This window comes from Tinamus guttatus, unplaced genomic scaffold (genome assembly GCF_059628265.1).
Source record: "Tinamus guttatus ecotype Peru unplaced genomic scaffold, ASM5962826v1 Tinamus_guttatus_pri_ptg000814l, whole genome shotgun sequence".
In the NCBI taxonomy this organism is placed as follows: Eukaryota; Metazoa; Chordata; class Aves; order Tinamiformes; family Tinamidae; genus Tinamus; species Tinamus guttatus.
In genome coordinates, this window is record NW_028289348.1 from 312420 (window position 1) to 327864 (window position 15445).

General features: G+C 42.1%; 2 protein-coding genes across 2 annotated transcripts; one reads left to right on the forward strand and one right to left on the reverse strand.

The window, feature by feature from the left end:
- Positions 1-70: 70 nt before the first annotated feature.
- Positions 71-7303, reverse strand: TYW3 (tRNA-yW synthesizing protein 3 homolog). Its single transcript, XM_088537565.1, has 6 exons — positions 7139-7303; positions 6945-7025; positions 2575-2673; positions 1699-1770; positions 1288-1421; positions 71-427 (listed from the first exon to the last, which is right to left on the reverse strand). The coding sequence occupies exons 1-6, from the start codon at positions 7301-7303 to the stop codon at positions 205-207; spliced, it is 774 nt and encodes a 257-aa protein (XP_088393691.1). The 3' UTR covers positions 71-204.
- Positions 7304-7826: 523 nt separating this feature from the next.
- Positions 7827-14295, forward strand: CRYZ (crystallin zeta). Its single transcript, XM_010221815.2, has 8 exons — positions 7827-7982; positions 8331-8483; positions 9945-10108; positions 10735-10786; positions 12851-13000; positions 13389-13490; positions 13579-13674; positions 13945-14295. Exons 1-8 carry the CDS (start codon positions 7872-7874, stop codon positions 14104-14106), a joined length of 990 nt encoding a protein of 329 aa, XP_010220117.1. The 5' UTR covers positions 7827-7871; the 3' UTR covers positions 14107-14295.
- Positions 14296-15445: the final 1150 nt, after the last annotated feature.

Consider the following 15445-nt stretch of genomic DNA (forward strand, 5'->3'; position numbering starts at 1 on the left):
CAATCTTTTTTAAAAAATGTTGTAAGTCTTTTTCTCCATGCTTCTGTGACATTAAACTCAGTCACAACTCTGTTTAATTACTTTCTGTAGGTAAATGGCCATAAGTATTATTACTTAGAACCACTTAGAACAGAGTAGTATCTGTATCTCTTATGAAGAGCAGTATAATCATTCACTTTGACACATGCTTTCGAATGTCTTAGTCTACTCCGTAATTTCACCAAAAATATCAACGTTGCCTTCCGGGTCATCCTCCTGTTCTAATTCTTCGCTGTGGTCACCCGGAGAGGTGCATGCACCACGTTTCTGAACAGTCTCCCTCTTTCTTCTGCGGACATACACATCGTGGTTCTTCTCTCTCTCTTCAGAAGGTGAGTCGTCTGCATCGGGGGCAGTTTTCAAAGCTAACTGTAAGCAATTGTAGAACCTAGAAGGAAACAAACGTGCAGTTATTGTTGTTGTAGATTTTGTAGGATCTGCAAAATTAGAGAAACTAGTGATTTTGTATTTCAGTGAAAAAGCATAAAGAAAACAAAATTGTTACTAAACGTACCAATTAACACTTCAAGAAAAATGAGGAGTAGCAGCATGTGTCATGTTTATGCCATGTCACTTCTCTTTTAAATGTTTGTATATTAGAAATCAATTAGTGGATGTACTTATGTGCAATTAAGGCCCGATTAACTTTACAGATACCATAAATTGTTATCATCTTAAGTGTCTAATAAACGACTGCAGTTGGTTGGACTGCTACCATTTGTAGCAACTTTGAACTCCTCTGACAACTATAGAGATTTTAAATGGACAAATAAAAACAAACTGGTCTTAATAAAAGTAAGTGCATCTGCAGCATTCATTTGATCTTCATGCCACTTGTTCTGTTCCTCATATCTGGAAACAAAAATATAAGGACCCCAAATCTAGGTAACCTTCCATCTCCTTCATGACTCATTAATTTTGGAAACTAAAAATTTGTAGGTGACTAAAAGCATTGCAATCTGAAACTGTTCCTGTGTTAAAAAACAAAAAAACAAATGCCCCTGTTATCATTAGAAAAAGAAAATGGAATGCTACTTAGTAACAAACTTGGCCTGCAAACTCATATTGCTTTAGGCTTTGTTTAAATAAACAGTTTACAGTCTTCAGAGCTCAAAGTTAATGAAACTTGTATTTTAGATCTGCAACTTTTTTTAAAAAACACGTAGGATTCTTCTTACATGGCCTCTCCTAACCACCTTTCACTTTTGCATTTAATATCATCAATAGAATTAGTGTAATCTAACAAACCTGTCAATCCTCCTCATGTTCTCTTCCATTTTTTGATTTGCTGTTTGTATCAGAAATTCAATATATTCTTCAGACACCATGAGTTTCCCCATGTGGCTCAATGGAACTTCTAAGCAATGAGTGCTCCGCACAGCCTAAAACACACACATTTAAATATTCATCTAGTATAAAGATTTTTTTTATTATTTTAAAGGGGTTATTTAAACATAGGAAATTCATGACAAGAAGAAAAAAAACCAGGCACATAATTGTTTAATTTGTTGTCAAGCAAAGCAGATTTTTTTTTTCAGCACAATATTGTGAAATAGCAGTCTTTCACCTTACTATTCAGATCTTGGCTTTAAAAATTTGAGATTAACATTAATGAACTATCTGGTCAAATTATTTGTAGTTAAGCAGAGAAGTCCTTACCATCACAATTTTTCCTTTTTTGCCGACTGTAATACCAGAGTTCCTGAATCCAGAATCGATAGCTGCAGAATGCTGCAGAACAAATACATGTCAAACAGGTCACGCACACTTTCACAGCAAGACTGTATTACAAACTGCAAGTTATGAACCCAGTTTGTCAAGAACTTATTCAAAATCGTCTCCCCAGATTAATGCAATAATAGTTGCATTTGAAGCCACAAAATGGAGTGGCTGGTTCTCAGAGAACCATTGTTAATTGATTGTCCAACCTTAAACCATCAGTGCAGCCATCTGCACTCGTGTCTCTCTTGCCTTGCACTGTTTTACCTTAAATGCTGGTAATGCTACAGGCAATCGTGCAACACCCACAGCTAATGGGGAGCACCTCGGTGAGAGAAGTTCTCCAGCTCTCCTCTATGTGAATCATGGAACAAATCCATCATGCATTAGGCTCTCCAGAGTTGTTCTGGAAAAGCAGAAGGCAAAGGTGCTACTCAATTAGTTGAAACACCAGAGCCAAATGGCTTGGCAAGCAGCAAAATAACTTATAAAAAACCTCTCACTTTTAGCCAACGAAAGCAACAGAGGCTCTCTGGGATTTCTTTTTTTTTTTTTTTTTTAACCTGCCAACCTGCTTCAGCTAAAATACAGAAGTGGTCAAGTAATCTTGTTTTCTAAAAAGCGCAGCAAAATCTTTAGTAAGTTTAAAGCTATGTTTTCTTCATTAGCTTATTTTTACTACCCAAGTTATTAACCATGCAGTACATCTGGGAATATCCTTAGTGTTAAAATCTACTCAGGAGCCAATACTTTTACTTGTGCAGCAAGGAATATGGTGAAATAACAATGTCACATTGTTACTTGATGTAATTTTACCAGAAGTTGCGCGTCTTGCAGCTCTCGACACAGCACATGAAGAACAAATGGTTCAAACTTGAACACAACGTCACCAGCGACTTCTTCTAGTGCAGTCATCTGGAAAAGGCACAAAATATTTATATTAATACTGAAAATGTGTACTGTTACTCGTAAAAAATAAAGACAGGCAGTGTGTAAAACAAGCATTAAAAATGCAGCAAATTAACCTGTTCCTTTCAGTTGCTTTCATAACACACAGAAATTGCATGGACTCCCAGATTTTTGTTAGCTAAACTAGGTTTGATGGAAATTCATGGCAAGATAGACTTTAAAACTTTAATGTGCTTCCTTGTTTACTTCTTTGTACATTCAAATGAATTGATATAGTCAGTACAGCACAGGAAGACGACTGTTTGACTGCAATCAGATGAAACCTGAGCAGTCAGGGTTTTTTTACGCTGCTCTGTACAATCAAAGACATTGAGTTTCTCAAGTACATTCCTCAACTTCAGAGAACTTTCGCGTTACAGAAGATTAAATTTATAGTTTAATGTACTTGATCACATTTTAATCTTAGTTTAAACAACACTGCATAGCCTACTGTATGACAGTTAAAAAGATAAAAAAAAAAAAAAAACTTCAGAGGTTGAAATTACAGGCATAGACCACAGGGAAAAGAAGGCAAATAACTGCGTATATATAAAATGCTAAATGTTACCTTAAGACTACAGTTTTGCAAAAAGTGTGAGATACTAATGACAAATTTTCCTGCATCTGAAACTACAGTGAAAGGTACTGTGCAGTGTTACAATTTCTGTTTTTCTATGCTGTGTTTATGCAGAACAATCTCAAGGGTTATGTCTTTCCTTCCAGAAAGGTTGCTTTGAAGCAGTTACATTACATATTCCTTAAAAAATATTCTATTGTACTGTATTCCATGTACTGTTTGGGCCCCCCTGCTTCTTATTCACATTCACTTGCTTAATCCACAATATTAAAATTTTGCTATATTAACTTGGGAAATATGAACTGCTTTCTCATGCTTTTTGCTTTGTCTATCCTTTCTCAGAATTTCTGTGAAATATATTCAATAAAATCTTAATATTTAAGACACTACTGACAGTATAAAAGGAAACTGCTCAAGCGACAATTCTTTTCATTTTAAACACTGACAAACAATGAAATCTGCGTATACAGCATCCCCTCTGTAACTGTTGTTATTCTGAGTTGAAAGCAGCTCTGAGTGACTAAGTCACACAATTTATGTGCCAGATTTTAGAGAAACGCTGAGTAACCACAGCTGTGCTAACGCTGATGAGAGGCAGAGGAGATCAGCACTGCGTACGGCAGCGCTGTGCAGAAACACTGAAACTACCTCATTTTGCATTTGCGGGGCCCAGGAGCCCCAGTGCCGGCACAGGGCTCGGGGGCTGCTCTGCGCGCCGGTGCCCGCAGGGCCCTGCAGCCCCTTCCCGGCGCGGCGCTCCGTGCGGACGGGACGTGTCCCCGCGGGCCCCGCGCTGTGCGGCCTCCTGCGCGACGCAGCCGGGACCCGCCGTGCGCGTGAGCATTCCCTCTCCGGGTGTTTTTCCGTCTTTGAAAACCCTGTTCTGGCCGCAGAGCAACACAGTGCTCTGAATGCAGCGCTTCATGGGCCGGAGCAGCGCTCGCCGTGGTGGGAAGCCAAGTGACACAGACTCGTCTGCGAGTCCAGCACCGTAACAGAGAACACACTATGAACCGCGATCCGTGAGCAACGCGCTGCAGGGAGCTCCAGGCGTTTCTGTTGCTCTGAAAAAGCTAAGTAATTTAACAGATAGGCCAGAGACAGATTTTTCATCAGGGGAATAGAAATACCTGGGAAAGTCATACATGAATGTTAGCGCTGCCCCAAGACTGACGTACTGGTTCCTTCAGAAAGTTTATTAGTGGAATGAAATATTCCAAGTAAAGTTTTTTTTATCATCTTATTGCTTCTAAATCACTAGTTTTCTGTAAAATCAGTTTAATAGGGGAATACCAAAAGTAATTTTCTGTTAAGTCTATAACATTTCAGGCTCAGCTCTGATCCCAATGATTTTGATGGAAAAACACCCAGCGGGAATAGCATGAGGCCCTTAATCTATAAACAAATCCCAGTCACTATAGTGAGAGGACAAAGTATCTGTTAGTGATGGGATATCCAAAAAAAAAAAAAAAAAAGAAGAACGTACACAGTGAAAATCCCTCTATTTCAGACACAGGAGCCATAGACGGAGTGACAGCAAGCGGGAAGCTGCTCACTGCAGGCAATGACGACTGTGGCAGAGCGTTTGCCGCGGCGCTGTTTGCTGCACAGCCCTCGTTCGGGAAGCAGCAGCCGCAGACGGCGCCGTCGCCTCGCGGGGAAGCGCCGCAGCCCGGCCAGCGCGCGGGAGCTCCACGGAGCGGGGCAGGAACCCGCCGGGAGCCCTGCGCCGAGCGCGGTGACACGCGAGGGCGGCGCGCTGCCCTCGCCTGCGGTTCGAAAAGATAACAGCAGAAGGAATGCCTCATATTCCACCCAGACACGCAGACAAATCTGCATATACAGAAGTCCTGGGAAAACCAAAAGGCTCTGCACAGGCATATAATAAAATACTGAACAGCAGCTGCCTATGTTCTGCTCTATATAAGGCCCCAAATCTGACGCTGAAGGTGTCTGAGTTTAATGCAAATAGTACGATAAGGAAAAAAAAAAGGGTAAGCCTTTTCAGTTTTAGATAATCTGAGAATCATACAATTAATATTTGTATGGTACCAAGAACCTTCTAAGCGGGTACTTCATAGTATATAAAGCTTTTTCTTTAAGTATTGTGAAAAATCAATTGCAAAACAGATATTTTAAGCTTGTATTGTTGAGGTGGATATACACAGGAAGGTCAAACAATCTCCCAGATGAAAAGCAAAACAGACAGAATCCATGAACTCTACTCCCCACTCTCCTTTCCTAAACACTGGACTAGCCAACCTTTTTCCACATAATGGAGCATAGCTGTTTAAAAATTACTCAAAGGCATTTTTCTTATGCTTGCAATTCAAGCAGTAAAAACTTACCAGCCATCTACCTTCCAAAAGGAACTGAATAGAACAGAGCAGCTCCTCTGGAGAGAGCCAGTTGCAGTGACCTACGAGGTCCTACCCAAGCTGAACCTGGCTGACAGGAACTGCAGCAAGCTCTGCTTTGCTATGGAGCTGCTGGCACATAATTCAGAACAAATATTAGTGATATTTTTCAGAGGTAGGCTTTTTTGCGTATATGTGCAAGTGGATCTGTAAAATGAGTTATTAATCTAGTGAGAAAATCTGTGACCCGGTAGCTGCTTCAGTTTTAGAATATACAGTGCAAAGAGATGTAAGGAGAAGCAGTCTACTTTAAAAGCACAGTAAAAAAAAAAATGTTTATTGATTTTTCTTATTTCAGCAACTTTTGAGATGCCATATTAAAGATGCAGTGTAAGAGACTCATTGTTTGCTGTTTTGGGGTGCTTGCAAATGGAGGCTGTTGTGCAGCAAGCTGGACTCAGGATGACTTGTAACGAGGCACTTGCTGTGCACACAATTAACATGGCCATTGGCAGGCTCACCTGCACGCGTCTACTTGTAACGGACACCAAGCAGCTTCGTTCTGGTTGCTCCTTGAACTGCTGAGCAAAGACACGAAGCCAGAGGGGCCGCAGCTACGCGGCGGCTGCCGAGGACGACGGGCTGCATCCAGCAATCGCAGTGATCGCACGTGCCACGGGGCGCTACGATTGTGGCCTCGGTGCACGCGGTGCCTCGTCCTGCACCGCGTGCGCCAGGGACGCAACGCCCGCTCCGAAACCGCCCCGGCTGCGGCGCTCGCCAGGCCGGTGCCTGCTTTCATGCAGCAGCCGCTACCCCGGCATTAACAAGCGTTTCCCTTTAGTCCAGCCTAGCCAGCTAAAGACCAGCTCACTGCTTCTTAACACCAGCTAGCACTCTATGGAAATTATAGTTATTTTAGTTCTGGACACGAAGGTGTTTAAATCAAAATCGTCTTCAGTTGACACCCTGCTGCAGTGTCAAGGCTGACCCTGCCCAGCCCAGTAAGAAGGGGGAAAAGAAAGATCCAAGGAATAACTGCGGAAATGAGAAATATAGTTATACTAAATAACAATCTTTCAGGAAAGGAACACCAATTGCATAAGAAAAACTCAGTTCTGCTTATTCGGAGCAAGGAAAGGGTTAAGAACAAATCAAACTCGCAGTATCTCGGGCTTCCAGAAGCTGCTATTTAAAAGCCAGCCTTATGAGGTGGGTCACTGTGCGGACCCCGAAGCCCGCCGAGCTCCGCGGCGCTGCGGAGGCCGCTCCGGGCAGGGGACAGGAGGCCGGGCCGCCCTTACCAGCTCGCGCTTGGTGCACAGCTCGTGCGTGACCAGCAGCCAGGCGCAGCCCCGCTTCCGCGCCGCGAACCCGCGCGCGTCCTGCAAAGAGAGAGCCCATGGGTCAGGAGCCGGGCCGGGCCGGGCCGGGCCGGGCCGCGGAGCGCGGGCCGCAGCCGGGGACTCACGGCGTCGCCGTCGGGGTCGGGCCGCGCGAGCAGCAGGCGGCCCGCGCAGGAGCTGGCGGTGCAGAACTGGGGCCGCGCGTTGAGCAGCCGCAGCACGGGCTCGGCGCGCGCGTCCACGCGGCCGCTCCGGCTGCCGTCCGCGCGGCCCAGCCGCTGCGCCTTGCGGCGCGCGAACGCCGCCGCCGCCGCCATGGTGCCCGCGCGGGCAGCGCCGCCCCCGGCCCGCCCCGGCCCGCCCGCCTCCCGCGCGGCCCCCTGCCCCGGGGCGGCGCCTGTGGCGCGGAGCCGCGCGGCGCGAGGCGAGGCGAGGCGAGGCGAGGCTGCCGCCCCGGCCCCGCGCGCCCTCCCGCCCGGCCCGGCCCGGCCCGGCCCGCTGGGGCAGGAGCGGCGGGTTTGCGTCCCGCTCCACACGCGCTTCCCGCGCGCAGGGCAGCCATTTGCGGCGCTTTCCGCCGAGGACCGGGCGTCTCCGCGGCGGCGGTGGCCGGTGCCGCGTTCGCAGGAGCCGCTGCAGAGTTGCCGCAAGGACCGTTGGCCTGCGTGGGGCGCCTCGCCCGTGCGGGCCGGCCCGCCACAGCGCCGGGTTCGCCTGCTGCGGGGCTCGGCCGTGGAGAGGCCGCCGCTGAAATCAGCGGTGAGCCGCGGAGCCTGGGGTGGATTTGCTTTGACGGGGCAGAGTAAACTGTGAAGCCAGTAAAGTACTTTTTTTTTTTTTTTTTTTAATCTCCTTTCTCCAGATATTCAGATCATTTGATTCGCTATGGCAGCGGCGAGAAATATGATGAGAGCTGTGAGAGTTTTTGAATTTGGTGGCCCTGAAGTGCTGAAGCTCCAGACAGATGTATCCATTCCTGTTCCAAAAGAAAATCAAGTACGAGTTCACTTGGCTGAAATGGTGATACTGAATGATATCCCACCTCTGCAGGGAACCGAGTAAATTATACAGAGCTTAAATTGTACAAAGAGCAACCTATTCACTGCTCAGGCTGCCTCAGGCATTACGTGTGATGCTTTTTTTCCCTTTTTTTTTTTTTACTGTATGAGTTACATAGTCTATAAAAACAATTTTCTTAAAATGTTCTCAGTTCAACGGTAGCTTTTGCCAACTCCATTCAAGTTTAGCTAAAAATTCTTAATACGCTGCTGTGGATTTGAAGCTTTAAATCCTTTTTTGTTTGTTTGTTTTGTTTTTTTGTTTAACAGGAATCTTCTTTTTCAGGTACTGGTTAAAGTCCGTGCCTGTGGAGTGAATCCCGTAGAGACGTATATTCGTTCTGGAAGTTACGCTAGAAAACCAGCGTTGCCCTATACTCCTGGCTCGGATGTGGCGGGTGTTATTGAAAGTGTTGGGGAACACGTGACTGCATTCAAGGTATTTACCCTTTGGAGTTTAATTGGAATTTGTTTACGCATCTTCCTTGCTCGGTCAGTGTGCCGTGTAGCTGTGTGTGTAGCCTATAAGCATTTAACGTGGGGAATTGCACCTCCACGAGTGTGCAGGGTGGACGGTGGGGAGGTTTTTCATGCTCTGCGAGGATCGAGGCGTTACAGGGTCTCAGCGGGGGCACTTCAGACTGTTACTGTAAAGCAGTGAGATCTGGTGTTCAAACCTGTGTTTCGGAAATATTTCATAAAGCTTCACAGAAATAGGAAAAGTTGGATGCTTCCTGTTTTGAGGTAATTTCATGCAGAGCTGAAAACGCTTCAGTGTCATTGTGGGAAAATGGGAATAGCTTTTATTTTACTGACTTATATTAAAAAAATCTGAGTTTCATATTTGTTGGTAAGACTGTTCAAATAGTCTAAAACCCTTGGGATAAGAGAAGGAAGTTCTCCAATTGCTAAAAGGCATCTGTGAGGTTTACTCAGTTTTTAGATCAATTTTTCCCTTCAAGTCATTAGATTGTGGAGCTCAGACAAACTTATAAATTGTAGTTAGATTTTTGTTGGGGAAAAGATACTGGAATTTCCTTGTTTTGAATTTGTGTTACTGTTGAGAAATGACCGATTTGTTACCTGGACAGATCATGTTTCTTCTTATTTCCTTATCTACTATATCCATTATGTTCGTTTTGTTTCTTACGAACATCTTGATGATTTGCTTGATTGAAAGAGAGAAGGTGAGCGCAATGTTTGCTATAGACAAACATCTGGAAACTGCTGAGCAGAGGAGTCACCCAATCCATTTCATTTATGTACTCGGAATGCTTGAGAAATAGTTGTTCTGTGACACAGGTTTCTGTGTGGTAGGTAATAACCTACTTAATGTCTGAGGAGTGACATAGATGTTAGACACACGTATATGCACACACGTGCCAAGTACGCGGAGAGGACTACCTCGTACATAACCTACTGATTCGCTGCTTTGAACATTCTCTAATAAAAACAGTGGCAATATTTTTCTACCTTGGGGCATGTTAAAAGTGCTTTTGTACATATATATATATATATATATGTGTGTGTGTATATATATGTGTGTACATATATATACATATATATATATATATATAATGAAAATAGTTAAGGACTGTTTCTCTGATCCTTGTAAAATGTTTTGAAGGTTTCCATTTGGAATTTGTGGATGGAATTTTTTAGTGTTTGGTTTCCTTACTGCTAATATTAATGAGGCAGTAGGTTTGCATGTCACACTGTATGGAAGAGGATATATTTATGATGCTTAAATCAAAATATATGGTTTGCGTTGCATTTATAAAATTAACTTGAGATTTTTAACAGAAAAACTTACAGGAAAAAAAACTTCTGTGAACTGTTTAATAAGGAAAATATAAGGGAAATTATTTATTAATCATTAATAATTTTCTTTCCTTTCTAGAAAGGAGACAGGGTTTTTACTATTGGCACCCTCTCTGGTGGATATGCAGATTATACAGTCGCTGCAGTTAATAGTGTCTTTCCTTTGTCGGATAAACTGGACTTCAAGCAAGGTGCAGCCATTGGAATACCCTATTTCACTGCTTACCGTGCTCTTTTCCAAAAGTAAGATGCCAAATCCAGCTTGTGTATTTTGTTATTGAATATTTAAAATAAGGAAGCTATACTTTCATTATTCCGTAAAATGAGAGATGATCAGTGGGTGTGATTTAAAGACTTGGGTTAAATTTGCTGTAACACGGAGGTTGTCGACTGTGTTCTCGTGTTAAGCATTTCTTGGAAAGGCTCCTTCAGTTTGCACCGTGTGCCGAGACACGGCTCTTTCCAGCACCCCTTGGTGTTTTTGTGGGAGGAGAAGCGAGGCCGGTGCCGTTTGCCGCCCGCCCGCGCTCTGCACGAGCGTCTGCCGGGCGCTCCGCGCGCTGCCCTTGCCGGGGCCCCGCTGCGCATCCCGCCTGGTTCCGTGGAGCGAGGCACTGGGGCCGCTGCGGGTCGTCTTGAGAACCGGAACACATGAAGATCCTGAATTGCGTTTCAGCATCAGGCTGTTGCTTGCTGCTGGTTGTGTGTGGCATAACTTGCATATTGCTTAAATTTATGAATAGTATGATTAATATTGTTTACTTGTTAATTGCTGTGTGAAACTAGTGAGGAAGAAGGAATTAGATGTCATTATATGTAACCTGATATTTTATGATTATCTTAGTCTAATGAGTTGCTTTGTCATTCAGAGGACATGCCAAAGCAGGGGAAAGTGTGCTGATCCATGGTGCCAGTGGAGGAGTAAGTATCTCAAGAATCCACAAGTCATAAGCAGCATTGTTTTCTGTCTTTGCATCTGCTTTAGGCAGGCTGTGGTGTGATTTACATTCACACCTATACCAAGAAGCTGATTAACAGAATTAGATTTTCCTTTCAGATGCTTTAGGATACTTCTTTTTTGAAGCAGACCCTGCTTTCCGAAGTAATTAGGAAACTGCCCAAACAGTTCCATGAGGCCCCAGTTGCAGAGGGCTGATCATGAACCACCGCTGCAGCTGGAGGTTGATCCAGAAGCTCTATAGCCAGTCTATCTCAGACAAAGCTAAGAGCAAAAACCTGCAGTTTTAAAACAGGTACAAGATGTTCTTAGCTCTCTGAGGAGTAATCACTGGTGCATAGCAACTATGCACTTCTGAGATATTTTTTTATCTACTGGCAAACAGCTAGCTGCAAGGCAGAGATACTGGAATATAAAAATTCATGTCTGAATAATATGTGAATTACACACCTAGATCCTCTTTTATTTCATGACAAGCTAATTTCAGAACTCTTAACTATTAAATTACTTTCACACAACTTTCCAGAACAGGTTTTATAAACAGGTCAAGTTCCCTGAATTATTTGGTCGACAGCAAAAAGTTGATTATGAGAGTCAACTAGGAAGAAGAATTCAGATCTCTTCATCAAATACTAAAATGGCACTCGGCCTGGTGGCCTTTTTTTTTTTTTTCTTGCATAAACTACATGCAGTGTTGGTATTCTTACCTACTTTATATGCCTCTGGAAAATATGTTTTTAAATTTCGTTTACAGAGGCATACTATGCAAATTTGTAGAGGCATACTATGCAAATCTGTTTTTATGTGGTTTTGTAACCTTTAGTATGAAAATATCTGCAGAAACGGTGAGATATGTCCAGGTTTGAAGCATATATTAAAGTGAAAAGACGGTTTGTGCTGCATCTTTTCTTCTTGCAAGTGATAATGATTTCCATAATGATCCTTAAAAATGTGCCTTCCCTTGAATTTTTCATTGAAAATTGTTTTATGTTGAAACAGCCTGATATATTTTAATTGGTAGTGTTTGCTTTTTCATTTTATTGAAAGCTGATGATCAGGAAGCTCACATTTGATGAGGAGAACAGGTTGGTTAGAATCTGGCTGGACACGGAGGATTGTGACAGGTCGTGCTGGATTTTTTTCCAGAAGACTGTGCCTTTACCTTGTGCAACATTCACATGCAGAGGTTTAAAGTAGAGTCACAGAACAGGGTTTTGTGGTCTCCTTTGCTTATCTATTTTTTAGCACTAGAAATATAAAAACGACCATATCTTAGCATATCCCGGAGAAGGTGTAGAAATATGTATGTTTGGCATGGTGGGCTGTCAGATCTACAGCTTCAGGCAGCTGGCAGTTTGAGACTAAATCCAAAGAGGAAATGTGCTATTTTTTTTTTTCCTCCCCAGTTTCTTCCTCATTTTGCTTTAACATACTGGAAACTAAGCAAAACCAAGAGGTGGCACTCGTGTGCTTTAAGGGATCATAGATACCCAAGTCAGGTTTTTATGGAAGCATCCCTCCTTTCTGAACATCTTCTCGAGTACTAGATGAGCACAAGATTCTGGAAAAAATATTTTCTAAAGGTGTAATTTAATCTGTGAAAAATGCAGAAGTAGTGTTAATAAGATCTGTTCTTGCAAATTTTCTTTGCAGTATGTAATGCTGGTATTCATGGTAGATGATTCTGGGAAGAGGAGTTGTAGGCTGTTTCCTTTGGCTTTATGCATACAAAAAAGGTGTGCTCCAACTTTAACAGATTCTACATGACTTTCTGTTAAATGCTGATAGCTGATAAAAAAAAAAAAAGCAAATTTCATTGTGCCTATGAAAACACCTTTTCTTTTTTAAAGATTACTTGGCTAGTCTTAACACTACTTATTGTGGCAAAAAAAAAAGGTTTCCCAGCTCAAATTTTCAGTTTTCTAAATGGTTACATTTCAAGTTGCTTGTAGAATATATTAAATTTAAAATAGAGAAGGAGGTACTGAAGAAAGAAGAGTGACTTTTTTTGTCGTCCCCCTGCCCAGGTGGGAATAGCAGCGTGTCAGCTGGCCAGAGCCCGTGGGCTGAAGGTTTTGGGCACTGCGGGGACCGCGGAGGGCATGGACACGGTGCTGAGGAGTGGTGCTCACCAGGCCTTCAATCACAGAGAAGCTAATTACGTTGAGAAGATTAAGGTAACTGTTACATTGAGGTAACTATTTATCAGATCTAGGTGATATAGTATGCATTATTAGTATTTATACAGTATAAAAAGCTTTGCTATTTTTTTTAAACAGATTTACGTAGGGCAATAGTATACTGCCCTTTTCATTTCTACACAATAGAAAACTTCCCTGATTTTTTTTTTCCTCAGATTCCTCGGGGCATTTAGAAACTCTTCCATTTCAGCAAATCACAGTGTAATAGCATGTCAAAACAGGGTAAACTTACTAGCTGTCAGTCTTAGTATGAACGCTGTATTATGAAATCTACACAAAGAACTATAAAATTTGCATAAGATATATGCAGAGGCACCCAAATATCAATTGGAATTATTTTAATACTGTATTATATCTTATATAGGAATACACAGGGACAAAAGGAGTTGATATAATAATAGAAATGCTGTCTAATGTCAATCTTGCTACCGACTTGCATCTGTTGGCCTATGGAGGAAGGGTGATGGTAAGTATTTTCTGTCATTAAGTTGAGTTTGCATATTTGGCAATCCAGTTCAACAATCTTAAATTATGTTTTAACTGGGTCGTAACAGGTTGTGGGCTGTAGAGGTTCTATTGAGATAAATCCGAGAGACACTATGAGCAAAGAATCTAGCATAATTGGAGTTTCTCTGTTTCTTGCAACTGAGGTAAGAAAACAATTATTTTTATTTTAAAGAATGTCTTGTTGACCTAATGCCTTACTATTTCTAGTTAAAATAGTTTATCTATTAAAAAAAAGGTTATAAGCATAATTTCACTGTAAATAATATTTGTTCATTATTTTACATTTTGATTTAATCTCAGATCCTCCTAAAATATCTTTGAGTTGTAAAATTTGGTTTAATGATTACATAAATTCCTAACATTACTCTAAAATGCACAGACCTTACAATAAATGTTGCCTTTATTCTATATAGGAGGAGAGAAATGAATGTGCAGCAGCAGTCCTCGATGGTATAGAAGCTGGCTGGCTGAAACCAGGAATAGGCTCCGAATATCCCTTGGAGAATGTAGTTAAGGCTCATGAAGACATTATTCATGGCAGTGGTGCTCGAGGAAAGATGGTGCTCCTTCCATAAAGTCTTTTTCCATTTTTCATTTCTGTAGGTGTTCTAGTTGCACCTTTGCTTACATGATTCACCGGACGTATTTTACAAATCATGCTATTAATCAGGTTTGAGAGTAACAGCAGATGAGGACTTGCAGAGATGTCTTTAAGAATCTATTCTGTATTTGTAATAAACAGAGTTGCATATGCTTTAAATAAATTTCTGTGGCTTTTTGGATGGTATGAAAATAGCTCTGCTGGTGCAGCCTTGTGACAGAAGGGAAACTAATGCCTAGACTAGAACTTGGCTCCTTGATGGGGGAGATGTCTGGCTAGAGAGGATTTCGGTTCTTTCTGTACCCTTTCTTAAATTTAAAGTTACCTGAATCCCTGGCTACAAAGAGAAGAAAAGAGGCTGCCCTGCTGTCACGAGTATCAGGAATTCATGCTATCATGTTCTACATTTTTGAGTATCTCTGAATCCTTGAATTGTTGTTTCGCTGCCATATTTTATGTGTGTAAGGAATCACTTGGAATATTTTCATGTAAGTTGTAAACATCAAGCAGTCCTGGATTGCTTTCAAACTTTGTTACTGAGATCTTGCTTCACAGTTTCTCCTCTCTCTTAGCTGAGAGCAGCATGATATGCTAGAAGAGGCTTTTTCTCTAAAATGTTTCTCTAAAATCTTTGTGTAAAATCTGTTTGAATAATAGTAGCAAAATTAGCATTGTTTTGTACATGTTGCTGACCTTTTCTTCAGATGACACAAAGTAGTTACAGTTTATTGAACTGGAAAGCTAAGGTTAAAGGTGGTTTTGATAGTTGATCATTGATAGTTCCTTAGCTCAGGGTTGGTTTTTAGAATTATTTTTCTTAAATTACTCCCTGAGAACCTCTTTAGACACAAACTTCTTTGCCCAGTTACTTTTTTTTTTTTTTTGATCATAGAGACTATGAGATTAAAAATAAATGTTGATATTTATTCAAATAGTTTATAATGGACAGACATTTTTTTCATATTCTTAATTTTAAAATTTACTTTACTGGAGATCAGTTTTGGGTTATCAGTCAACTATCGGAAAGACTGGCCTCAGATCTGTTTGTGTCTCTGTCCTTCAGTTGCACCTAGCGTTTCCATCACTTTCCAAGTTGGGAACTGGGGCTCAGGTTTGAGACAAGTGACACATTGGAGATAAGTGTGTGGTTGGTTTGTTTTGTGGCGGGTGTGGTGTTCATGAACATCAGTTCGTGGCAGTAGCTAGGTATCTAGCACAAAAAGGAACGCTCAGGCTTAGGAAGGTCTCAGTTTCAAGTTGGGATGGAATGCTTTTGAGTGAAAGGTTAAGAAACGTGCAGTGATCTTCGAGGA

What these genes read in the sequence shown, in the direction of transcription:
- TYW3 (XM_088537565.1), bottom strand. Translation starts at nt 7,303, where the DNA reads ATGGCGGCGGCGGCGGCGTTCGCGCGCCGCAAGGCGCAGCGGCTGGGC. An exon ending in GCGCGGGCCGCCTGCTGCTC is followed by an intron (nt 7,026 to 7,138) that starts GCGCGGCCCGAC and finishes CTCTCTTTGCAG; the next exon opens with GACGCGCGCGGGTTCGCGGC. An exon ending in AAAAAGGAAAAATTGTGATG is followed by an intron (nt 1,422 to 1,698) that starts GTAAGGACTTCT and finishes TGTGTGTTTTAG; the next exon opens with GCTGTGCGGAGCACTCATTG.
- CRYZ (XM_010221815.2), top strand. Translation starts at nt 7,872, where the DNA reads ATGGCAGCGGCGAGAAATATGATGAGAGCTGTGAGAGTTTTTGAATTT. An exon ending in TCCATGGTGCCAGTGGAGGA is followed by an intron (nt 10,787 to 12,850) that starts GTAAGTATCTCA and finishes CCCCCTGCCCAG; the next exon opens with GTGGGAATAGCAGCGTGTCA. An exon ending in CCTATGGAGGAAGGGTGATG is followed by an intron (nt 13,491 to 13,578) that starts GTAAGTATTTTC and finishes GGGTCGTAACAG; the next exon opens with GTTGTGGGCTGTAGAGGTTC.